The sequence below is a fragment of the Poecile atricapillus genome, chromosome 2 (assembly GCF_030490865.1).
Source record: "Poecile atricapillus isolate bPoeAtr1 chromosome 2, bPoeAtr1.hap1, whole genome shotgun sequence".
In the NCBI taxonomy this organism is placed as follows: Eukaryota; Metazoa; Chordata; class Aves; order Passeriformes; family Paridae; genus Poecile; species Poecile atricapillus.
Genome location: NC_081250.1, coordinates 34242619 through 34269810, shown reverse-complemented (window position 1 = coordinate 34269810; position 27192 = coordinate 34242619). Strand labels below are relative to the sequence as shown.

The window sequence follows — 27192 nt, the reverse complement described above, 5'->3', positions numbered from 1 at the left end:
CTATGCACACAGGCCGAACTGGGCACTTGTGCTGCTTACTCATACTGCTGACATATCACACTGCACAACAGGGGATGGTTTTTTCACCATCTAAACAGAGAAACTCTCCTCATTAAATGACATCGAAAGCCAGCTTAAATGAATCCCTGATATTTAAATAAAGTTCTCCAATAAATAAAGCTACTGTGCAGGTTGAACCTGTCAGCAGAATGTGAATTTACACAGATGCCTTATTAAAATTTCCCATCAGACAGATAAATATGCTCACTTTTAAGAAGTTAAATGGTAAACTAAATTTACAAAAAGCATGAAAGAACAAGTTTATCAACTCAGTAAATTCACTTCTGCCTCCATTTATGCCAGCATCATAACAGCAACACTATGCAAATGTTCACAAGATCAAAGGATGAACAGGCAGTCTTCAAATTCATTGCTTCTGACTCAAGCTGAACTCAGAAACTACTGCCGGAGGAGTATGACTTGTCACCACTGTCACATTAAAGCAATAAGTTCAGAAGTGCCTTCTTCCCACTAGAGGGAGACCAATGATTGCAAAAGCATCTTCTGCAAGCTCTGCTCTCTGCAAGAGCACAAAACCAGTATTCACAAAATTGAACGGTTGCAGAGTATCAAAGGAATGACCAATGAAAGACACACAATGACTACTACATGCTTCTCTTCTTCAGCACAGTAATACTGAATCTTAAAACAGTAGGGAAGTGCACTGCTGCCACAGACCTTACACACAGTTTAATCATACACAAAATACAAAGACCAAAAAGCAAGCACTCTTATTATGTACAAAGCTCTATACGTTTTATGTTTATAATGTCTAAAATAGAGATTAGAGATACTTATAGTTTTGTTTTCTAAATAAAAACATACTAAGCTTTTGGGTTTTTTTTAAAGTTTGTTTCCCTCAATTTTGAAAAAAGCAAAACATATTCAGCTAAAAACAACATAATAATGTTATTCAACACACTGATTATGTACCAGTTTACAAAAGTAAACCAAAGGAAAAGTTGAAATATTAAAAGCAACCTGAAAGAGTTTTGGTAACCATGTATAATGTGCCATCTTCTTAGCAAAATAATCATAGCGTGTAGCTACATCATTATTTTAACAGTGTTATATTGCTGGAGTTGCAAGGTATATATATAGCATGATCCTAAGTAAAAGTATGCTACCAGGGAACACCACCCTAGTAAAAACAGATTAACTCTGAAACACTAACAGAAGGTTGTAAGAAAAAGATGTGACATTTCTGAAACATTTCCAATAATTTCGCATTTACTCTCAATTCCCACATAGAGTAGTAACAGATTAAGTTAAATCTTTACACTCAGTAAGAACTATTTTAATGTCATCTGGGGGGAAAAAAAGTAGGAATGGTTTAAAAGACATGAAAACTGCTGAAAAGGAATACTGTGTTTTCCTCTAACTGAAAATATAGCAAGCCTATGGCAAGCCCTTTTCAAAAGGCTAAAAGAGGGGGGCAGGAAATTTTCATGCTGGGGGCAGGAAAAGGAAAGCCCACTTACACCCTCTCTACACTGATTTTGTCAGTACAACTACATACTGCATTAAGCAGGTCTTGCATAAGAGGAAAAAGATCAGCTTAAAAGAAATAAAGACTGAATTTGTCCCTCTTCTTACAATATCTCAAGCCTTGCCAGGGTGGGGTTATTAACACAACTTAGTGGTAATAAACCGTAAGTACACGCTAAAAAAGTGGGGCTGGAGAGCATGTTCCCTGTGAGTGCAAACATTGACTAATGTCTAACTGTGTGCCTTGCAAATATTTTTCTTCTGTGATGGTGGTAACGACAACAAGAAAAAGTACTGTCTGCAGAATCATTCATGTGTTGAATACAAATCTTTTTTATTAATGTGATAAAGCACTAAAAAAATTAACCAAATCTAAAAAACCAAAAGCATTTAGGGACGAGTAGTGACTTACAGTGCAATAACATCTAACAAGCAAATATGTTTCAAGAACTCTAATAGCACCTTATAACTTTATGTCTTGAATGCATTTATTCCTCCTACCTCTGGCAGGAAATGACATGGCTACCTTGTAAGAAGGCAACAAAAAACTGTTTATCTCCTGAACAGCAAGGGCAACCAAAGTCTGTAGTCCACTGCAGACATTTACTTCAAGTGCCGCAAACACAGGAATTCTATTTGTAAAACTCAAAAAATGGGAATCTTTTCAATACCTGAAAACATGGATAGAGCCCAACAGCCAAGCTTCATGGACAACTGATTGTATTACACCTGAATAGATTGTTTAGTATGCTGTGTTCTTAAAAGATTGATCTACCTTTAGGTTACCTCTTCCTAATATTTTCCCCAACCACTTACAAAATACCCCAATTTGGCAAAAAGCAGATGGAGAAGACACCAGTTCCACTGCCCAAAATTCTGTAAGAGTAACTAAATGTAAAGAGAGGTTATTCAATCAGGAGAAGCGGGGAAGCACTAATTGGGATTAGCTGTGGCACTGTCATGTCTACAACTATCCTGGCTATTTTAAGAAAGCAATGCTTCTACAGAAGAATTTCTCAATGATCCAAACTATTTCTGAGCTATTTCTGAAAATAAAGTACTAATAAAAATCAACACCAAAAAGAATAAAATAGTCTAAAAGCATATGAATAAATATTAATAAAGAGGGGATTCAAAGAGAACTGTTTTTTAAGGAAACATTTTCGTATTAGGAACTTGGAGCTTTCCCATCTTCTATTTGTTATGCTTCACCAAAGTAAAGTAACTTATGTACTACAACTCCTAACCACATCATCCACATTCTGTTAAATTCAATTACAAAAACATAACATAGCTTAACAATGGATTTGATCAAAAGATAAAAACATATGAGCTATGATGCCCATATTACTTTCTCTGAAGAAACTAAGATTTTTAGAAATTAGGCAGATTGCCAAGTATTATATATCCAGGGGTTCATAACTCCAGGGCTTCCTCATCGCAATACAAATGTAGTAAGTAAATATTAGTTGCCAATACATTGACAGCATGAAGAGTTCTGCAGTCAATTAGGATCAAATACATGTGTCTGTACAGACACATCCACTACCTTGGCACATGCATTACTGCCCTTAAAACACAGTGTTTTGTACTACTGTGGGTTTTTTGAGAGCTTTTTGCACAAACAGATATATACTGTGCACTTCCTGATAGAAGTACTTACAAAAACAAACAAGAAAAAAAAACAAGTAAGAGACTGCACACAGGTTCTTAGCTTTACTTTTAACAGAAATAATTTTTTATCAGTTATAGCTGCCTTAAGCTACAAAGGCAATGACATCTCATAAATACAGAAATTATATTTTCTTATATAGGCTATTTTGTTTTATTAATTGTTGTTCATTAGACTAATATAACAGTATATTGAAAGATTTTTTTAAGAAGAATTCAAAAGAGTTAAACCTTTACTGAAGTTAAGTATTTTTAAAAATACAATTTTTAAATCCATCACTTTAACTTTTTACTTATTTATGTATTAAAAGTTTGTCGAGCATAACTAATAATTCACATGCATATGGAAAAAGAGAAGTAGAAATAAAAGAAGAAAATAAAAGAAGAAGAAATAAAAAAGAAAATAACCATGATGCATGGTTAAAACAACCACTCAAAAGGTAAAAAACCCATAAGCCAAACCAAAACAACTTTGCTCACACTAAGCACCTGTGAAAATTCTATTACAAGAAATACAAATACATTCTGATTACTTATCACTTCAAAGATTATCCCCTGTAGTCTAATATAAAAACATCCAAGTTAATGCATTGCTTAGGTTTATTGCCAGTAACAACTATTCACATCACACAAAGTGCACTAGATTATCTGGGGGCTGTGGTCAGGACCTGTTTGTAAATTGTTTGTTAGTGCTCAGCTGGGGAGGGGGTGTTTTGTGTGGTTGTTTTCCTTGGACTTCTGGGTTTGGTTGATGCTTTATTTTTCAAGCAAGCCGCAAGAAAAATAAAACCCAGGTACTGAAATCCAACTGAGTGCTGTGTCACTGCTGCTCAGGAATTTTTAAATCAATGCATTAGCGTACTGTATGTATTCCCAACAAACATAAATTGCATAATCCCGTGATACATTGTCATCTTTCATGTACTGGGGTGGGGAGGAATGGAGAGTAAGTCATCTTCAAGACTAGAGAGGCACATATAAAACACTGCTTATTAAAATTTCTGATGATTGAAAAGTTAACTTACTGCTCCTGATTTAGTAGATGTAGTACATGTTCGCTTAATTTTCAGGAATAACACCTAATTTACATTGTGCATATACACAAACAAACACTTTTTCAACTCAGCAGATATGTTTCGTTTTTTAAAAAAGTGAAAAACAGAACAGGACATAGAAATATAAAATAAGACAGCAGCATCAAAGTCTTAAGAGACAAAAAAATAATTGCCTAAATTAGAAAACCCCCACTGTATTTCAGCCAGGTGAAGAGCTTAGTCAGCTTTGAATCAGACATCTATTTGTAGCTAAAAATAAGTGAAAAGTTTGTCACACTGCATTCTCTCTTCATGAAAATACAAATCCAAAGCAGAATAAAAAAAGAGACAGAAAAAAAACACAAACCCAAACATTCCTGAAATTAATTTCCATTTGCTAAATTCTGATATACTAGAGGCAAAATTAATTTGGATTAGAGAAGTTCACTGTAAAATGTGAGAAAGTATTGAGACATTTTTGTTCCTATACAGTCTACCTGTATCCTTGCTTGACAGCAGTCAAAATCCCATTTCACTAATTGTTCTAAAATGGAATTATAAAGCTAACATGGGTTGGAACTGACAGTTTACTTCCAAATATTTTTTTAAATAAGAGCCTCAAGTGACAATGAGAAGTATCTGTGTGGCTCATTCAGTTTTATCCACCAGAACTTATGATCTGCAAATTCATGAAACATGAATTTCTATTCTTCTCTCATTGATTTAAGCTAAGTCTCCCAGGCACATTGAATTAAAATAATTCTTTCATAGAAAAAAACCCTTTCTTCTAAACAACCATTCACTGCTCAAAAGTATACTACAAAGCACTAACATTTTTAAGTTTTCTCAACAAATTCCTATGAAAGGTGTATGACACAGGACTGTTGACATGTACATACTAGAAACAGTCTGTTAACAGCTGTCCACAGCTAAATTATATAGGTTTCATTACTTGAAATTTGCCCATGTCACCACCTCCCTCCCACATGTTTTTAATCTTCTCCTAAAAGTTGGGTTTTTTAGAAAGCAGCAGCTTAAAAATAGATTAGGTCCAACTTTTTGGGGCCCTTTTAATTACATTAGATTTCCTCAATACCACTTACAGAATTCCAAATTAAGCTGGCTTTGGATTAGGCTACATTTACATTTTCTCTATTAATTAACACTTTAAACAGATTTTTAGGTTTACGCTTCTTTTCTCTTTGATTTGTGAAATATTTTAAGAGAAGTCAGTTACTATTTTTCACGCTTTACATACCTTGGCAGAAGTATTCTCTGTTGATCTTTGCTTTTTATACCAAAAATACTTACAATTTTCAGTAGCCTGTGTTCTATGGAATTATTCCCTGAGGACAGCTTTTTTTGAAAAGCTTTCCTCCATTTTAAATTAATCTAAGCAAACTTTAAATTATCAACTACTTTCCACTATGAATTCCACAGTTAAATATCAAACATCTGGTAACAGTTGTCATCGATTATCTTACCAAGCCTGGTACCAAAAGCCTTAAATATTTTAGCCATTTTACGACATAAAAGGAATAGTGGCAGGAGGTTAATAGGAACTGACCTATTCTAGTGTAAATGTCTGTCTAACTGCTGAGGGGTTTTGATAGCTGATTTTCACACAGTTTGACTGGTTCTTGAAAAAGCAGTAATACAGACATTATGAGTCAGCTATAATCAGTTAAACAACTAACCTTTTGCTCTGTTTGCAGCTGCTCACATCTCTGCTTTTCATGGTTAAGTTCTTTTTCCAGTTGTTCAACTTGATCTCTGAGTTGTGTTGTTTCCTTCTCCAGAACAGAAGTCACCTTTAACAGCTCTTCTTTTTCTTTTATTATTTTTTCAATTTTAAACTGGGAAAAAAAAAAAAAATAAAATTAAAAAAAAAAATACAAAGTGGATTGGTAATTTTTTCCCCTTCATTCTCATCAAACAATTGGATAACTAATATGTTAGTTGTCTGAGAAGAACAAATTGTGTGTTCCCTGGTTAGGTTATTACAGTTTTCCCTTTACTGTCGAATTTCTAAAGTTAAATTGCTTTTACTGCATAGTACCAGACTATGCCATTAAATAGCATACTTTGCAGTGTCCTGATTTATCCTTAAGTTTTTCTTCCTTAAATGAAGTGCCTTTACTGTTCCCAAGTGACAGCAACTGTGGAAGAGCTAATTCTGATGATGGCAGCTTGGTGAATACATGGCAGCTGACTGCAGAGACACACATTCTCTCTCTGAGAAATTTCTTGAGAAAAATGAATACACTCATACACCCCACCAACACCTGGAAAGTAAGCCCTGGAACATGAACTGTACCCTTTCAATACTTAATGGGAGCTTATAAAAAAGACTGGCAGACTATCTAGTAGGGCCCATAGTAACAGAATGAAGAGTGAAGGTTTTAAACTACAAGAGGATAGATTCAGATTATAGAGATAAGGAAGAAACTTTTATGATGAGGGTGGTGAAACACTAGAAAGGGTTGCCCTTAGAGGTGGTAGATGCAACATCCTTGGAAAAGTTGAATGTCAGGCTGGATGGGGCTGTGAGCAACCTGATCTAGTTGAAGATGTCCCTACTCACTGCAGGGGGTTGGAGTAGATGTCATTATATGGCTCCTTCCAACCCAAACCATACTACAGTTCTATGAACAAAGATCATAAAAAATACTTGAGAACTTCTATAATTTTAGTACTATGAGTACATATCTGAAAAGCAAAAACATCCCAGATGTTATCTCCATATTAACTCTCTTATCCGTAAATTTTGAGAACCATATATGAAATACATGTTCCTAGATGTGACTGAAAATCTGATAAAAATGTCTGATGCCAAGGTAAGGGAACTGCACTGAGCAATTTTCCAAGAGGAAACTCGAACAGAAGTTAGTATGGGTTTCCCATTTGTTTGGGTTTAAATAGTGTTCAGACTACAAACACTAACAAGCAAATGTAAAACACCTTGACTCTGGATATAAGCACCTAAGTCTCACCACATCTCTCTAGCAAGGAACACAACACATAGAAAACTGCTTAAAATAAAACAAGAGCTACTCTAATATACTTAGGCACCTGCAATTATTCAGCTCAGTCTCCAGGGCTCTTAACTGGGGCAAAAATAGAAGTATACCGGTTCCATAACTCTTTTTACTTAGAAGAAGCACCATTTCACACAAAGAGTATCTTCCTGCCCTCCAGTTAGTAAGTGACTACAGATGTGAAAGATGGGTAATATCCACTCTAATGTTTCCCAGTCCATGCTTAGTTCTATACATTTTTACATCTTGGTTTACTTAACCTGCAAATGCTCTAACCTCAACCAAATACTATGGAACAAGCCAGAAATAGATACATTACACAGACACATACAGGTCTTTTCCTACTAGTTTTTTTTCAGTATCTGTGATTATACATATATAGTATAAAAAATAATAGCATTTTAAGAAGTTTTGTATCAAACCTCAAGAAGTCCAGCTTTTGTAGTCACCACTAACATATCAGAGTTTCCTTCATCTTCCATTGTGAGCAATTCTTCAACAGGAGAAGAGGTACGAAACTGGAAAGGTGTGCTTGCTCCACGGATTTCTCCTTTGTAAGTCACGTAACAGAACTGATAAAATTCTCCATCATCATTTGGTAGATAGTATCCTATCAAAACAAATTCATATTTGAAGAAATATTCTACACAAGCTTACAGATCTCCCTCTGCAGACAGATTACCACATTATGTTTGACTTAAAGATTTCATGCTATTTAGTAACCTTCATCCCCCAGCAATTTCTGCTAGCATTTAAGACAAAGATGAAACAGTATTAGACATTAGCTGCTATATGCACACATCACCTCACATACATTAGGTAATAGCTGCTGTTTATACATTTAGGAAACAGATTCACTAGCAATCAGATGCCTTGAAGTTGCATCATGACCACATTATCATGTGACTGCTGTACATTCACAGAACAGAGAGTAAGTCCTTTTTTGGCCTTGAAGTACCTATACAACCAAATACAACAGAAAAAGACAAAATAATATGTAATGACAAGACATCTACAACTTCACCAGGTACCATTTGTACATAGGGTTTTGCTGGTTTGGAGGGGAGGGGTTTCAGGGACAAACATCTTTTTTTTGCTACTTTTCAGTGCCAAAGCACAGAAATCCTCTGAATGGATGAAACCAGCTGAAAGGGAAGAACCTGAAGTTAAACTAAGAGCTTATTTTTTAAAATTGCAAAAAACTTTTCTAGCCTTTAGAAAGGATAAATCCTCTTTCTTGAAGCTATGTAATGGCACATGGTGCAAGCAAATTATTTGAGAAGAATTTCTGTGTTACTATCCAACTGAAATGTTGCCCACTAAGGCATTAAGCCTCTTGCATGACTTGGATTCACAAAGTAACATTTCTGAATGCCAAACAATCTTTTTGAGAACTACTGACATTTTTACCTTAATTAGTATATTCAAGACCCATGCCTTACCTAATTTAATGGTATGAAAACCATCCAGTTTCATTCAGAATACTTATTTTCTGATACTGCAGCCAGGCTGACAGTGATACTAACATAATAAACCCTTGCCCAGTCCAGCAGGTGATATCAACCATTTCAGTTCTTATTTCACCGCATTTCAATCTTCTCCCTTTCTAACTTTATCATTAAGTTTTCACCAACTTTTATTCCAGATTCCTGGAAGTCTTTTCCCAGTACTCTTCGCTACCCTTCCTAGAAACAGTAAGACATTATATTTGCCATATAGACAGCACTTGTATCAAGAATTTTATGTTTCCATTAGTCATATACTTTATTAACAGTCGCTCAGGGAACAGTATCTGAATCTCAAAACATCAGGATTCATGCTTTTGGACCTGGCTACACTTTCCTATATAGCACTGTAGTTCAGCTTACATGATTCAGTGCATAGGTAAAATGAAATTATGCAGAAATAAATGTAGAACAATCTACATTGCTGCTTCAGCACATTTTAATATTGGTTCAGACAACCTGATTTTAAAACTACTGAAAGTCTTTTTTTCTTGTTCTAACATGTACTGGAGAAACAGATTTCTGATTGTCTTCTTCCAGCACACTTACTTGATCATAAAAAAAAAAAACAAAACCAACCACATTTAACATGCTGCACAACATTTACTATTTAGCTCAGATAATTAAGCTCCTGTAAGCTCTACTGATCTCATCTCAGCAGCATTAAAATATCTTGTCAAACACAACCAGGAGACTGTTTGAATGGAGATTCAATCTGGCAGCTCTATAAAAGTGGAGCTCCGTCAGGATGGAATGTAACAGATGGGGCAGAGATACTTGGTCTCTTCATGTGTGGTAAGATTCCTACATACAAAGGACTGAATGGCATGAAGAGTTCTACTCTTCTAGATTCCTTTTCATTCCTGTCCAACCCAATTTCATTCATTCAGCGAACTCTGGTAACTGTAAAAGAAACTAATGATTTCCTTCCAGTTTCTATAGAGCACACACAATTTTCAATCAACTTCAAGGTTATAAAATGGTTATCAGGTTGTAAAACCAGGTGAATATGATCATCATTGAAAGCACCAGAAGGAAAAAAAAGACGAGACAAGAGAACGAACTGAACTCATCAAAGCTATCACTATTTGCAGCTTTAATAAGACAAAAAGATAATACAATCATCATTTCAGGACTTCAATTATTTTATTTTTTTTTTACTATGTTTTAAGCAAAACACACACATAAACAAAGACTAAGGCCAAATCTGGAAAGCAAAAAAGACTGTAAGACTGTACATAAAATTCTGTTTTGCAAGCAGAAAAGCATTAATTTAGTGGAGGTGCTCTTTCACATAAAATTTCGAATGAGTGTAGATTTTTGACATTTGTTGTATCCTGTGGCAACAAGTTCTGCATGTTGACTGTGTTATAAGAGTATCATCTCTACCTCCATTTTGAACTTGCCACTTGGTAGCTTATATCAATGGTTCCTATTTATTTGAACATAGAGAATGGTTAATCCACTCATGCCACGGGTAGCTGATTTTAGAGACGTCAGTCACTTCACATTATTCCCCTTTCCCAGCCTGAAAAACCTGGCAGAAGGAAGTCTGGAAGGCCACTTGGTCAGATTTCCCACTCAAGAGAATGTTGTCAGCACCTGAGATTACTGTGGCTGTACTGGCATACAGCTGTAAACAGCTATATGGAATTCTCATCCTTCCAAACCAGGATACCTGGTCAAGGGCTGCACTACTCCCTCGTGGTAAAAAAGCTCTTCCTAATATCAGACATAAACCTCCCACTTCGTAACCCACAGGCATTGTCCCTTTTTCTATTTAACAAGTGTGGCTCTCATCTTTGTAACTCCATCCCTTTACAGAGAAGCTATTTCTTAATTTTGATCTCCTTCGTTGCACTTTACTAGACCTGTTTTGAGACTGCAAAGGGGAGGGAGAGGATATGACCTGCACGCAGTGTTGAAGATGTAGTTATACTGTAGACTTGTACAGTGGTGTAACATTTTCTGGTTTGTTCCTTGTTATTTTTTAAAAGTTTCAGACATTTCCATCAATTCCTTGCAGCAAAAAGGTCCCATGCAATTCTATGACTCCTCTGAACCTTCATGAAATCATCACCTACACTATTTATTCTTTGACAAGAATCATTTCACATCGATAATGTTTAAAGTCCAGAGACAAAAGACTATGTAAAGACACAATGTACTAAAAGAGGCCAAGATTAAAAAAGCTTGATGATGGTTAAACAAAGTCACTTATCATATTTTAATAGTTTCCAGGAGAGCTCCTCTATCAATCATGAATATCTGCCACTACCATGTAAAAACATACTAATTCACATACTTCTCCTTACCATTTTCCTTGACATCTAAAATAAGACTAAACTTCCCACAGTGAAATGTTCAAAATTCTCCTCCAATTTATCTTTTTTAAACTCCAGAACAGTTACACAATGCTCAGCACTTAAATGAACAGATAAGTATTTAAAAAGCTGAGTAGGCTGGAAAATAGAGATAGATACTGCCTTAGACTCACCTTGAAAAGTTAGCACACAGTTAACAGTTGATCCTTCCACATAATTTTCTGGCATAGGTGACCAAAGAAATGTGTAATAATCTCTTGCAGTACTCCAACCAACCTAAAATTAAATAAACCACAACAAAAAAAAAATTTAAAAAAAACTACCAAAAAACAGAAAGAGAAAACATTAAACAGAAGAATTTGATATACACAGTTAAGATATCATGGTCTGGCCTTTACAACATACTGTAATATGCATATTTCTGCTTCAAAATGCAATAAAAAGATACTTAACAATGTTTACAATCAGGAATATTTTAACAAGCATGTCAAAGATTTAGCATTAATTTTATTAAGCTTGTTACCTAAGGCAGTAAGTGGGTCTAAGGCAATAAAAGGGTCTATATAAAGTAAAACACCAGTCTTCACTGTATGTTAAACTACTATTTGGTACATTAATTTTTTTCTATAAAGATACACATTTCTATATTAAAAATACAAAAAGATTAATTCTTGGTTTTATAGTGAAATTTTCTTTGTGTAGGTTCTGCCAATGTTGACTCTTTTGTATCCACAGTCCAACTGGTTCATCAGAAAGCAAAAAGGAAGGGGGGGGAGGAAAGCTTTCTATGCTACTGAAAGAGCATATTCAACTGACACTTGAATTTTTCTGACAACTTCTGCAATGCTAAAGACATGCATTTCCCTGAAATGCTAATTCTCTCATACATACACGCTATGTCTGCAAAGAAAAAAAAAAACAGATTGCCTGAAAACTTAGCTAAGTCAGCACAGTCTTCCTGCTAACTTCAAAAACCCTCTGCTTTCAGTTTTCCTAAGAGTGCAGTTCTGTACAGCAGTGAGCCACTGGCACAGGTTGCTCAGAGAAGCTGTGGACGCCCCATCTCTGGAAGTGTTCAAGGTCAGGCTGGATGGAGCTCTGAGAAACCAGGTCTAGTGAGACAGGTCCCTGCCCTCGGCAGGAGGGTTGAAATTACATCTTCTTTAACATCCTTTCCAACTCAGGCCATTCTATGAACCTATGATTCTACCCTCTGAAGATGTACATCCCAACAGGCTTGAAATACATGCAACTAAAGCAGAAAGCCAAAGCAACTAGTACAAAGCAATGGATATTAATAATAGCATAACAGTAAAGGAAAATAAATGTATTTATTCCACTGTTGAAAAAAAAAAAAAATACCAAAACCAAAACCTTATCAAATGCCAGCTGTTATACAGTTTATCAGTAACTGTGTATACTGTCATGGAAGAATTAAGACATGGAAAGGGAATAAATTGTTTCCCAATTTTTATCAGATGAGACTATGTTTCAAGAGGAAGAAAAAAAACCAAATACCCACACGAATAACAAAATACTTAGTTACCAACCATGTTTTTCATTGCTTCAAAAGGCAACACTTCCAAAATCCAAGTTTAGAAGTCTTCCTTTTTTAAAAGCATTAATAGCTGGGGTTTTAAAATAATTGTCAATTGAAAAATAAAAGGAGAACATGTTTAGATAAGCAAAGGCAAAGAGAACATCAGAGGTGAAAGTAGCAAATATAAATAGCAAATATAAATAGCAAAGCAGCAATTATATATGCAGATAAGCATATATATCATATATGCAAATTAACACATAGCATTAGTTCAAAAATTCTGAATAGATTATTCCATAGGTACCCATTCACTCCTTCACTTTTTATTAAGAAGTGTGGAAAAACTAATGTTGAAGATGATGGAGCCTCTTTTAAATTCACAAAAAACACGGATTAACAGTGAAACCAAATTAAATTCTCATTACTTCTGTACGGCAACATTTATTAAAGAGAATCAGTGCAGATGTTCAACACATCCACTAGAATGGAATCACATACTACATCTTAGGCCTATTCTTAGCAAAGGAGATTTCTCCAACATCTCCTATCAAGAAGCTTTTAAAGATGTCAGTGAAATGAGACTTCCTGGGGTTGTTATTCCCACACTTTTAAATATCTCAGAAATAACAAGGAAAACTCTTCCAGTAATTTGAAGGTGGTAAAAGCAATATTTTCTCAATAAAAGTTCACAGGAGATATTTTGCAAATTTTCACATTAGTCATATCTTCAAATCCAGCTCAGATGTTACTACCCTTTTTTTTTTTCTGACCTTACTTCTACTTCAGAAAAGAGAAGCATATACCATTATTTGCTGTCCTAAACTAAAGCGCTCTGCTTTCTAAATTTAGTTCTTGGTGAGTGAAAAGTCACCATTATCTTTTTCATTTCAGAAAAGAAATTAAATTATTATGTCCAGAAAAAATACAGCATAGAAGTGCAATAATATTTTCATCTGTTAAAAAACAGAATACAAACAAACACTGCTTCTGATGCTATTTTCTTGGCTAAAATAACATTATTCCTTCTGATAATTAACACTGGAAAACATAGAGAAGAAACAAAATCCAGTTAACATAAACACAAAAAATAAAAGTTAATTCCTGGAATTCTAGTTTTTTGTATTTTTCTTAGTTATCACATATTGATTTGTAAATGTAGTGATTTATCCTGAAACCAACAGTTATTTTTATCAATTCTCTACCTGTAATAGTAATCAACAAAAGGATTTTTTTGAGGTCAGTTACAACTTTAGCCATACTGAGACAAACAAGAAGAATAATTACGTAGAAAACAAATAACCCTCTTGGTCTGTTTCTCAGCAGGCAGTGTATTTTTAAGTGTAAGAGTAATCTGTGACTACTGGTAAATAGAAAACTGTGACACATCAAGAGCTAGCAGGGAATACCCAGGATGGTTTACCCCACAAGTATTTTCTGTAACAATTCCCCACATTTCCTGTCATCCATCATCTCTTTCCCCTAGCGAGGTTCCCTGTCTTACGCTCTTACGATCATGACAATTCCATCCTTTCTTAATGGGCACACTCAAGTTATCAGCAGGTGTGCATTGCCCAACAGCTCGTCACTGCACAGAATTTCACAAAATGAGGGTTTTCCCTGCTACACGTTGCACATGTCAAAATGTGACAATGAAGAGAAGGAAGTATGAACAAATGTCATCTTCCTCACAGCTTAATGCATTTTAAAAGGGGAAGGTAAGTATTCTGCAGCAAAGCAAATTAATGTAGCAACATTTTGCAACATCCTTCCTACACAACATTAAATATCATTAAATTCCACAGGGTTATTTCTTAGATGGTACAAACAAGGAGAAAAGCCACAAAATGATATGCTGAGAATAAAATAAAAACAAATTTAAGTAATCCTTGTTTTTTGGTGTAGGATGTAGATCTTTTTAAAAAAAAAAAAATCTGTTTTTTTATCAACAGGTTTAAATAAACTTTTACTTTAGTACTTTGTATCTTTCTTCAATATTTGCTTTAATAAGCCTAGTATGGAGTACACAGTGTTTCCAAACTACAAAATACTGTACTATATACATACATATACATAGTCATAAGCTTCTCTATGGCAACAGATTATACTATCAGATACAAGACTACAGTACACACTGGATGGCTCAGCAATGATTTAAATGTGATCTCTGACACAGGTATTTCTTTCAGCTCACAAAGAAAACCAATAGCTGTCTAAAGACAGAGTTAAAACTATATGAGAAAAATTTAATACTGCTTAAGGGAAAGCAAATAAAAATTGAGAAACTAAAACTAATGGCAAAAGCTAGAAAGGAAATCAACAAAAAGTGAAAAATATGAAGTGAAGATAGGAATATTCAGCAGCAGCCCCACAGTGAATTTATATGATAAACAAAACCCTATAGCTTTGGAAACAAAACAAACAGCATCCTCAGCAACACCAGGCATATTAGCTTGGAAAAAGAGTTTCATTTTTAATGACAGGAATTAGAAAAGCTAGACTATTTGTCTTACTGCTGATCATAGCAATAAAACCTGCCATAAATAATACAGACTATCTTCCAGGTTAGTCTCTGAAAGGGGGGAGGGGTTCAGATTCCGCACAAGAATCCATTCAATGTGAGCACCTTACCTGTACTACACTGACAGGAGGAAAATGGCTGTTTAAATTGTCAGGCCTCTAAGAACAAGAGTCTGGCCATTTAAACTGCCAAAACAGCTGATATGACTAACACTGAGCACCACTTTCCATGAAAACATTATAGGAAACAAACAAATGCTTGTTAGAAAGATTTGAAAATTTCATTTCTGCATTTGAAACTCAAAACAATGAAAAAAAGCCACTGAAAGAAATTATGTCCATTATCAAACTATATTTTAAATAAGTCTGCAGTAACACTGTATCATTTTTCATTTCTTTCATTTACTAAGCATTTAAAAATTTATTAAAAATATGACAATTTATGAAGTTCCAAGCATATTTATTTACATTAATAATTGGAATTTAGCTGTTAAAATACAGTAATAAGGGGAAAGATGTGAACTCTTGTTGATGTGAAGTTAACAGTTCTATTTTGCTATGAAGAATACATTCTTATGGACCAAAATGTGAAACCAAAGTTAAAGTTAACTTCATATATCAGTTGAAAAAACCCAACCAACCAGCCAAAAAAAACCCCAAAAACACACACAAAATAAAAAAAAAATCCCAAAAAACACCCACAACCAACAAAATGTCAACTGCAAACATGAAACCAAGTTCCAATAAAAGTACAAAGTATGCACTGATGAACAGTAGTACTTTTTTTACTATCAGAAATCTGAAATAAATGAGAAAATTCTGTAGGACACACTGGGGAATTTTCTCTGAGCCAGGAAAAGCACAAGAGGCACAGTTTATTAGTCCAACTTAAAAACCTGGAATGGGCCATGGCAACAATTACAATATCCACATTTAAGCACACAAACACTGCATATTATAGAAGAACTTGGACACAAAACCTTCAAAGTTCAGAGGAGAAAAATGAAGAATGACCTGTCAAGCTACACTCACTGTGTTTCACTCGCTGTGAAGTCTGAACTCAGGTTCATCACCTGATGAGCACAGCAGCCATCTGCATTGGCTGACTGTGCTGATACCATTACTCTTTAAGGAATTCATTGAAAACTCTGAAAACATTTTGCTCAGAGTTCAAAACCCAAAAATAGAAACATTCTTATTTCTCAGTCAAAAGAGCACGTAAGACTTAGAGAATGCAACTTCCCTAAAGCAATAGAAATAAAAAAATTCATTTTACAACCAAGTTCGACTCGGTTGTTGATTAGCATCTGCTAATCAACACATTCTTCTATCTTCTCTACATTTAATTCTTTCAAACGCCACTCTGAAATACGTTTTTAAATTAGATAGCTGTGCATAAATGTAAACATTGTCGCTTTCCCTCCAGAAGTTAACCAAGAGATTAACAATCCAGAAGCCAAATCCTATTTTCACCTTTTTAGCTATGTTTTTAAACTAAAACATGACTAAACATCATTTATCCCACAAAAAATGTCATATCCAGATTAGGTTATGTAAATGTAAAACAGAAACGCCACTTTATTTAATTTTCCCTCCATAAAATGGAAAGCTTTAACAGGCCATTACAGAGTAATCCACTCATGATATTCCTCTCCTACTTTTGAGCACAAAGACATATTTCAATTTAGGGCATCATAAACTCTTTTCAGTCATATAAACCTACTCAGTAGCCACAGTAGAAATTATGAAGTCTGGTAAAGGTTAAGAGTCCAAGTGCTTTGCAATTTGGCTGGGCAAGTAGGGACAACTCAGCTGTCCCATAATGCTCATACTAGACAGGTTTTCCTTCTACTAACAAATAGGCATGTAGTCATCACGAAAGTATGTATGCTTGTATGCTGTCCCACAGATACAAGCTCCTTTCTTACTGCAATGTCACATCACACAGTGAGATTAGCTTTCCCAAATTCACATATCACCCACAGTATGTTTCAACAGAATGGCTTGAAGAAAATTTGCCAAGTAGAAAAAAAAACAGGGAGATGAGGGAGGGCACATAAATAGGGAGTGCCTGTCTGTATAGCAATAATGAGTTATCCAATATCTACCTGAGGGAAAATAATAACTATTTTATTTCACTGTATCTACTTCAGCCCTCATCTGGTTCATCTTGCGCAGAATGTAAGCTCTTCTAAGGCGAAAGCTCTACTTTACAACTCCACAGTGTTTTCAATGTAAAAATTATTTCCAACTTTGTTCTCATTTCTTGAGTTTCAGATGAACAGTGAAAGAGATTTTTTTCCGATTTTCCATTTTGTTAAACTTCTTTCCTTTTATAATTGCTTGGTAAAGTCAGTCAACTCAATCTGGAGGCAGAGTGCCTTAAAGAAAGACCATCGACATGGGAGGATTTCTTGGCACTTTGCTCCCCAGCCTCAGAAAGCTGTTACACAGCTGAAAGAACAGTAGTGTTCATTCTGCTACATTAACAGTGCCTGACCCATCTACAGAACATCAACAGGCCAAAGAAGCAAACCCAGGAAAACATTTGTTTAGCTGAACCAACTTGGGCATAATCAACAGGCCCTCACTGTAGATACCTAATTATAATTCAATTTTTAAAAAAAGAAAAAATCACACAAAATACCTGACCACAAAATTTCTCAGAGTAAAAGTTATGCCCTTTCCTAATTTAAAAGGTAAATTAAATAGCTGAGAAAGAAATTTTGCAAAGCCCCCTAAATACTGCAAGAAGACAGTGTGATACCTCTGAAAGAAGCAAAATTACAGACAGTGGAAAAGGTTCTGGATGTATGTTAAACAGTTTAATTATTACTGAAAACAGTAAGTCAGCAGCCTTTCCATGTTTCACATGGTAAGAGACACTTACTTTGCCCCAAACCACAGACAGCACAGGTGTCTAAGCAAAACAGTATTGGGACCAGCATCACAGGAAGAGATTTCTCCAAGCAGGCTTGGTTTGGGCCATAACCCTGAGTAAAGTAGCATTACTTGAAAGTCACATCAATACCTGTGCTACTGCAGCACATAATCTACAGCAGGCAGCTACAAACTCCAAGTTCTTCTAAAACAACTAGCACATAGGAAAATGAAAACTTCTGGGTGCAGTGAAGCTCATACCAGCTGAAATTACTGAGAGCTAACACTATTGTTAACACTGATACACCATTAATGCAATGTACTTTTGGACACAGGCATCGTCAGATAATCTATATCTAGATATCTAGATAGCAGTTCTGAAAGAATCAAATAACAAATTTCAGAACATAGACATAAGGAAAAGTACTTATTTAAGTATTAAGTACACTGTAGTAACATTCAGGCATAGATATTTCAAAATGAGTAAGCAAAGTCAAACCTTGAGGGTTTTAGCATGTCTGTGATCACCTTATACCACATGCAGCTTTGACTTAGCCAAGATGCTTAAGCCTACTCTTCAGACATGACCTTGCCAGTCACGCTGGGATTACAATCAGTTATACAACTTGGGAGCCCCAAGGATGAGACATTCTTGGGTAGAAGATGGTCGCAAAATACTCCAGATTCTTTATGAAAGGCTGCAATCTCAAAACGTCCCAGACCTGAAGAAGTCCATCTCTGCTGAATGTTACAAACACGTACATTAATTTGGACTATTGCAAACATATGGTATTTGTTGCAATATCAAGGAACTATCAGGATCCTAAGTTATGATCATCTCTTGTTGGTTATATTTCTACCTCACAGTTCAGAGGAATGTGTCAAAATGACATTGACAGAGTGCCTAGACTATAGGATCAACTTCCTCTATTAGGTATAAATCAAAATAAATACAGAAACAATATGAATTCTCTAAAAGTAAACCTGTTACATATGTAAATTAGTGTCCAAAGAAATGTAAGACACATCAAAGAGTAACAAAGCTACAGCTTACTTTAGGAGATAAGCACATAAACGTATTAATAAAGAGCAGGTGGGGTTTAAGTGAACTATTCCCTTGCTACCATATCTCATGAGAGCTATCAATCAGCATAATCTTTTATTTAAAAATTGTTATCAGTTACTGACTACTTGATTATGCCAATTCTACAACCTACCGCACCAAATAGTTTCAGAAAATTAATGACACTTGGAAAAAAAAGTTAAAATTTCTTGTCAATGATAACATCACATAAACCCAGATTATCCTTCTCCTCATCTCATATAGAAACAGCAAGTAATTTGCCGGGTATTTTCTTTTTTAAGCCAAGTACTATTTACTTGTCTTTCCAAAGAAATTAAACCAGAAACCAACAGAATCACTCTAATTCACAGATATAGCAATTCTTAAAAATGTTTTGAATTACAATAGTTCTTTTCCCACCTATTTTAACAACAGGACATACTCTGCACATTCCTGTATCTACCATAGCCAGCTGTGCAGTGATAATTCAATGCCAGAAAAACGGTATTTCTATATGCACGTGGCAAAAACACATCCAGATATTTCGTTGTACTTCAGAATGTAATCTGTATATGTGGAAGTAATTGCTATTTAAGTTACCAATCTACAACAAAATCAGGACATTGAAATGACTCACACAAGCTGTCCTATTATTTGCAGTCCAAAGGAGACTAAATAACCCAGAGTATGCCTTGATAAAATGCAAACACCAAGTTGTTTCTGAAGTCTCTATCAAATACAGTGTTAAACTGTATTACAGAAGTTTTTGACTACAGACAAATTAATTCTGAGATCTTCTATAAATAAGGACATTGAAAAGACAGAAATTAAGTTGCATGTAAACACAGGCACTGCACTGATGCACAAATAGTAGCTCAGAAGTGGCCTTGCAAACACTGAGTACTCTCTCTGAGGAAGAGGTACTTTTTGTGTTCAAATATGTTATGAAGATCTTCCCAGTTCTGGTTACTCAGTTGTTCCATATGTTAGGTTACCAGGATGTCAGCTCACCATTTTTAAGCTGTGGACATTAAAAACATGGAAATTAAGAAAGAAAATATTTCCTTTTCTTCTCTAGGGATGCCCTGAGACAGTCACTATCAAAGCATGTCTACAACTTGTCAATATCCTAGAAGACTAGTAATGTAGATTACTTAGAAAAATATATTAACTAAAACTGAGGAACAGAAAAGTTTCTATGGAATTTTTTATGGAATAGTTAATTAATGACACAGCAAGACCAAAGTCATTAGCTTAACATATGTAAAACGGATTATGTGCTGATACTGCAGATAATTCCAGAATGCTTGTCTCAGCTAAATTTTAGCTTCAGAAATGCACAAAGTATTATGATACACCCCACAAACACCTACACCTTTAACACTTCTCTCTTGAGTATGTATGTTTGTATCTCTTGTATGTTTATAATGCCCATAAGATTGCTCCCTTGTGCCCTTAGGATGCAGAGTAAACCTGCCTCTCTTGTACACTGAACATCTGACAGCCCTATTTGCAGACATATGCTCCAGACAAAGAGGTAGGCGCTGCTTCCTAGAAACCAAGCAGGTTTTTCAAACACTTCTGCAAATCTGGACATTATGTATTAATAATGCAAAAAATATCACTCAGGCATATCATTATTTTATTTTATAGTCATGAGATGTAGACCACCTTAGCCGGAAATTAGGACTACCTACAGACGGGACAATTTTGCAACCATATGTAGTGCACACATTCATTATTTTACCTCATTTCAAAGGTTTAGATTTGGATTACATTAAAGGCCTCTCCAGATTCTGATTAACCAAAGATGAGCAGAAACAAATAAAGAGGTCTTGGATCACTCTAGGAAAACAGACCTCCTATGGAATCAATCAAGGACGGTAAGTCTTCTCACCTTTGACTTCACACTAGGAACCATCAGGTTATGCTGCACAGAAACCCTCAGTAGTAGACAAGCTGATCTCAAATTCTAGTTCTCATAAAACTGCATGAACAGGAACTCGGGCTCAGCACAGCCATGCCAAATACTAGACCTGTACTTATCCGAAAAAATGCCTTTTTTTTTTTTCTTGGTAACATGCAAGGATGTAACTGATCAAGACCTTTTAGCACCTGATTACAGATGACTCTCCAGATTATCATAAAAGCCAAAAAAACATAGCAGCAATGACAGACAACAGATTTGAAGACTGAGTTAAAACCTGCATTTGGGGTACAAGTAAGAAAAATAAACACAAACCAAATAAAAAATGCATATGCAGAACTTCTGTTCTAAAGGATAATATCTTCTCCAAAGGATAATATCCTCATTATTGTACTTCCTACATCTCCCTGTTTTTGCCAGACATCCAATCCCAGAATTAGTGTATGCATTTAGATACATCTAACTTGTAAAGGAACTGGTATGTCTGAAATAATTCTCCTATATGCAACATTACTCTTTCAGTTTATGAACACTGGCTCCTCATTTTTCTAAACAATACAAAATTACTTGTCTGGGAACAGTTGTAAACCTGTTACTGCCACCACAAAGAGCCTTCTGCTCATTATTACCAAAGTTCAACATTTAGCAACTTACACCGAGAACAAAAAAAGAATCACATTTCACCTACAGCATATGCAGAGAAGTTGGTAGTCTTAACTTTTACAACTTCAAGAAAGCTGCTATTAAGAAGAAAACTCCTAAAAAATTTGAAAAAGAAGTTTCAAATGTCATTCCATATTAAGCACTCATGCCAATAAAGCAGGCACAGCACTTCCCACACATATCTTCACAGTCCCCTTGTTTCCATCACAATGACACCAGCACAGCTGCCCATTGCACCACACCGTGATCAAACTGAAGAACCAAACCAGTTATGAAATAAGATGGCAAATGCTGGGGGAGGAGAGGCTGTATTTTCCTGACAGATCACCCCCCCAATCCATTTCATGGTGCAGCTGCGCTAACAGCTGGACAAGCAAAACAAAAGCAATAATATAAGGATATATACAACCACTACTTACTCAAGACATCATTGTTGCTGAAGAAATGTGCTTGCATCCTAAATAAAAACCATTCACTTAAAAAGGTACTTAATTTTTTACATAAGATTTTTTTTCAGTTCAATAAGAAAAAAATTGTTATCTAAACAGTAAAGCAAACAAGACAGAATACTGCAGAAGCCACTGACCCCTAAAATTCAACAAAAATCAACATTACAACCAAAACCAACAATGTTCACAGAGAGCACAGGAAGAATCTTACTTCATACTTATCTTCTACACCAATCTCAAATTTCTACTTTGTTGGGGTTTTCTCCGAGGTTTTTTGATTTTTTTTAACTAGGTGCCTTTTTCCTCTGTCCACTGTTCACTAATATAACACTAGCTACTTTCTGTGCAAATTCAGACAAAGGTTAAATGACACCAGCTTGAACAGTTGCTTGTTTTCTAAGCAACTTATTCACTTCAAAAAGACAAAGTGAACTTTATTCCCTCTCCACAGTTGGTGAATTAACACTTCGAGTTCTCTCACAGAAACCCCACTTTGACGGCATATTAGCCAATATTTATGGTCATTAATTACTGTTCTCATAATCAGTCAAGATTTGCTTTTGTCCTTTTTTTTTCCAATCACAGGCTCACTTTATTCACCCATTTCATATATGTTTTAGAGAAGTGAACAATAAAACCTCTTCCAGCTTTCATCAGGTTTCAAGCCACCTCCAGGTGCTTTGTTACGTGCTCATGAACAATCAATTCTCTAAAAGTCACTCATTTTTACACTCAGATCACAGTATAGTCAAACTTCTATTATCTATCCCAAGATGACTATGTTTCCATAGTTTATTTTACTGCAAACATTACACATACATACTTGTAGACACAGATACAGTTAGACAGCTGGCTCCATTTAACTCAGTGTACTGCAACTATTCTAAGTATATTCATAACATTTAGTGTAAGCTGATATAACCATTAAAAAAAAAAAAAAAGAACATTTTCATTCTTTTCCCATCTTGCAATGCTTCCTTTCCTTGTACTGATGAGAATCAGGCAAACTGGAAATTTATTTGGGGAATTCCATTTAAAAAATCACAAAGCACTAATCTTAACCTCAATCAATATCTGGTCTGATTCACCACACAAGATCTTGTTTCACATAAAGGGGAAGCACAAGAAACAAGCCACACTGCGTAAAAGATATTTCTTTGAACAGTAGCACTATCTTATGCTAGCTCAACATGTTTCTCAAATGACTGCAAAAGTCTTGCCTCTGTTAAAGTAGGATAAAGTAATGTCAATAGTTCATGAAATTTATCATCACAGTCAACATGAAATCATACACCTGTACTTTGTACACAGTATTGTGTAATCACTGAAAATCTGTTTCCCAACTTCTTTTTTCTTTTACCTAATTACTTTTTTTTCTTTTTTCTTTTACATGATTAGTAATTCTAGAGTGCTGCCTGATTGCCTCCCTCACTCAGGCAAACAGACAAAGCCATTACATTCACATTTCAGTAATTTCAAGATTCTTACTAAACAGAACAGTCTATAAAGTTTTGATAAAAAGTTTTTTTCATATTTCGAATGCCCTTAACTACATAGTTTTCATTCCTTTCACACACAGTATCACATTCTTTCCCCAGTCCTGTTCACAACATCACTCTATAACCACACATCTCTTTTCAAATAATTTCCATTTAATTCTGCACACATTAAACTTTCTCTTTACTCCAGTAGACTTCCAGCTGGACGCACTCCTCTAATTTTGGTCTCCAGTTTGGTCTTTGTTACAAAGCTGACACTCTAACAGCAGGAACCAACACATCACTTCAGTGATATTCAACTTAGTTTACTGCTGTTGAGATTTAATTTTTTAACTTGCAAGAGAGCAAGAAAACATTTGAAAAATAGCAATAGAGCAAGCATAACCTACCTTGAAAATACCAACCCAGTCTTTCTGATGAGGATGGATAAACTGGGTCAGAGTGTAGTGACATTCAAGATGAGTGTTGGGAAGGTAACTTTTCGCAACATTTTGAAAAATCACATGTGCAAAATTGGAGGTCTGCAAAGTGCTAGCTGAAGACGGAACTTCTTGAAAGGATGACATGATTATCTGTAACAAAACTGTAGAAGTTGTTACTTGAACATAGTGGAAAAACTAGCTAAGTTACAAATATCAATCTAGTTGAAATACATATGACAGAAACACCTAGCAATTAGTTCCCCTGTTCCAAAAACAGAGAGCCATAGACTAAATTCACCAAAGTGCACTGCCTCAGCATCTCTCCAAAACAACCACCTCTCAGAATAAAAAGAGCAGTCATTTCAGCAATGACATCAAGATGGAGAGAAAGCATTGCTTAGCTGAATGTCCCCAGTATTTTATCTCAGTGTCAGAAAGTGGAAAATAAAAGCAGTGGTGTGAAAACAAAGCAGGGTTCTAACTTAATGAAAGACTCTTAATGGTTCTAGGCATGCTAGAGAAGGAGAAACAAAAGTTGTGGTTCCCTGCTTTAAACTTTTCTCAAATCTGTACTGCTCGGTGCTTTACACAGCACTTTCATACATGAAGATTTTCCTCCCCTCTCAGTAAAAGTATCAAAGTTCCATTTTAAGACTTTTTTTAAAAAATAAGAAAGTTAATGTAAACAGGAAGGTTTTGTTTGGGAAGGCTTTTCCCCTACTTCAAGAGTTTTCCTGCCCCCGTTTAGCAGTCTGTGGGCATCTTTTACTATTCTCACTGTAACACGCACTGCATGTTTAGCTTCATTACCATAAACAATGGCCTGCATTGATAGCAGGAACACTGAGGTATGCATGCAGTTGGAGGGATTAACACTAATCAGTTGGACTGCAACAGCTTTTAATCGTGCTTTCCATTCACTAGCTCATTCAGGATACATAGTGCTACAAATTACAGTAACACAAGATGCTTCACAAGCAAAACAAGAACATCCCTTCCTCAGATTCAGCAATATCTATGAAAAATAGAATATATGCAACAGAGAAGTGTCTGATTCCATTGTACACTCACAATTTTGTCAAAAAATTTGATACTAGGAGGATTAGGCCCTTATGTATCTGACATTTCATCTTAAAAATGAGTTATCCTGTTCTTGCAATTGCTGTTTAAGGTAATTTTATACCAACCAAGCACATTCACACCTTAAAAGAGCTAACTACCAAGTGCATGACATAAAATATTACTTTCATTGAAGATATATGTGTAAACCAAAACCAAAAGGACACAGGCCACCACAAGCCTCAAGCAGTTCAAAGATGAAAAGCTGTTTGTGTATCTCCTATGGCCTTTTAAAATTTCACCAGTTAAAAAAATAAGTAGCAAACACTTTGTGCTTTCTGAAACAAAATGCACTCTGAAATAACTAGATATCCATCATCCAAAACAAAGAAAATATAAATACGGGGGGGGGGCGGGGGGGGGGAGTAGTTTTAAGCCATCAATATTTTAAGGTTATTACTGCTCAATTTAGAGTAACACATGAAGTACATGCAGGCAGCCATGACGTTATTTCAAGTATCAGATATTAAATAAAAAACAGTCTTGTACACCAACCAACACAGATTATAAGATAAAACACCAAGCTTGTGAAAATTAATAGATAGAAAAGAAAAAAAGAAGAAGTTCCACAAGCAATAAACTGAGTAAAGATCACACAGTCTTCTAGAGAAAACAGGGTACACAATAAATCCTGTCAGTTATATAGCTTCCTCCAGAAAAGGAAATGTTACAGCACAATAAAATCTCAAAAACTCCCACACATCTCAAAATAGAGGATTATATTCAAGGTATCTCTCCATTTCATTCTGAACTATAGACAGTATGCATCAGCAATTTCTATAGTTCTAAAAGAAAAAAGAATAACCTTAGTTATTTTCAAGGGCAACATATTACCTCATTTTTAGTAATTGAGCAACTTAGCCAAATAACATTGACATGAAATAGTGTTTAATTTTCATTAGCCAAAATAAGCAAAAAAAGAGAAAACACAGCATTAATAACAAAACCAATTGCTTTTTTTTTCAATAGTTCTATTTTTTAAATTATAACTCTCAGCCTGAGCACATATTAAAAAAAAAAAAGAGATAAAAAAAAAGAAGGGAAAAAAAGTATCCATTTCTGTACACTGGCTGTCAGCTGCCATAGCTGAATACTAGCTCTAGTAGAACCAGTAAATGTAGGCTGGTTTCCAACCCCAAAGCAGAATTGTTCACAAATCTAACTTGTGCAGACCAGCACAATCATCTGGGATTACTGTTGCCTAGCAGGAAAATCCCCGGAGCTTAGGTGATGCTCAGATCTACTTACAGTTCAAGGATAGTTATGGGGATGCTGGGTACTTGCTCGCTTAACTCACAGCTACCGGCTAGGAAACGGGAGAGGAGGAGGAAGAGCTACGCACAGGCTTCATTACTGACATGACAAGCTCTTCCCACGGGAAGGCTGAACGACGCCTTTGGATTTGCGCAGCGGAAAGGACGGCGAAAAGGAGGAAAAGCTCGTCGGGCAAGAAAAACAAAAGCAGGACGAGCCGCACCACCCCAGTCAGCTCCTCCTGGAGTTCTCCAGCTGCGGTGCCGGGCCCTCGACACCCCCGGCCCCCACCTGCGTCGTCTCCCGCCCCTTCCCCGCCGCTGCTCCGCCACCTGCCCGACGCGGTCACCTTGGCTCCGGGCCTTCTTCTTCCTCCGCGGGCAGGGGAGCCCCGCCGGCTCCCGCAGCCCGGCCCCGCTGCTCCCCGGCCCACCACAGCCGGCCCGAACAGCTGGCGGGGGCCGGTGGCGCAGAACCGCGGCCGCACGGCCCGGCCGCCCCGGTCCGGCCCAGAAGCGGCCGGACGCCGGCGGGAAGGAGCATGTCAGCCCCGCCCGGCCTCGCAGCCGGCCCCGGACCCCTCTTACCTAGGCAGACGCGGAGGGCGCCGGGGACATCAACATGGGGCCTTCGCCACCAGCGCCGCGCAGCTCCGCCCGTCCGGCCGCGTCACTTCCAGGCCGGCCCTGCCCGCACGGGGCGGGACCCGACACGGATCCGGGCGGGGAGCGGAGATGTG

The 27192-nt window shown here is 36.2% G+C and overlaps 1 protein-coding gene across 10 annotated transcripts in view; it reads right to left on the bottom strand.

Annotated features, from left to right (window-relative positions):
• TAX1BP1 (Tax1 binding protein 1) overlaps positions 1 to 27192 on the bottom strand; it is a 54786-nt gene extending 27594 nt beyond the window's left edge. For 3 of the 10 annotated variants that reach the window (XM_058830711.1, XM_058830717.1, XM_058830719.1), the window contains exons 1-5: positions 27041 to 27191; positions 24048 to 24241; positions 11294 to 11396; positions 7714 to 7901; positions 5951 to 6109 (exon numbers count right to left, since the gene is read on the bottom strand). In XM_058830711.1, the coding sequence (XP_058686694.1) occupies positions 5951 to 6109; positions 7714 to 7901; positions 11294 to 11396; positions 24048 to 24224 (627 nt within the window). In that variant the 5' untranslated portion in view covers positions 24225 to 24241; positions 27041 to 27191. Of the gene's footprint in view, positions 1 to 5950; positions 6110 to 7713; positions 7902 to 11293; positions 11399 to 21894; positions 21928 to 24047; positions 24242 to 26802; positions 26995 to 27040 lie in introns of those variants that run through there. The other 7 variants (XM_058830715.1, XM_058830716.1, XM_058830720.1 and 4 more) reach the window with 7 other exon arrangements.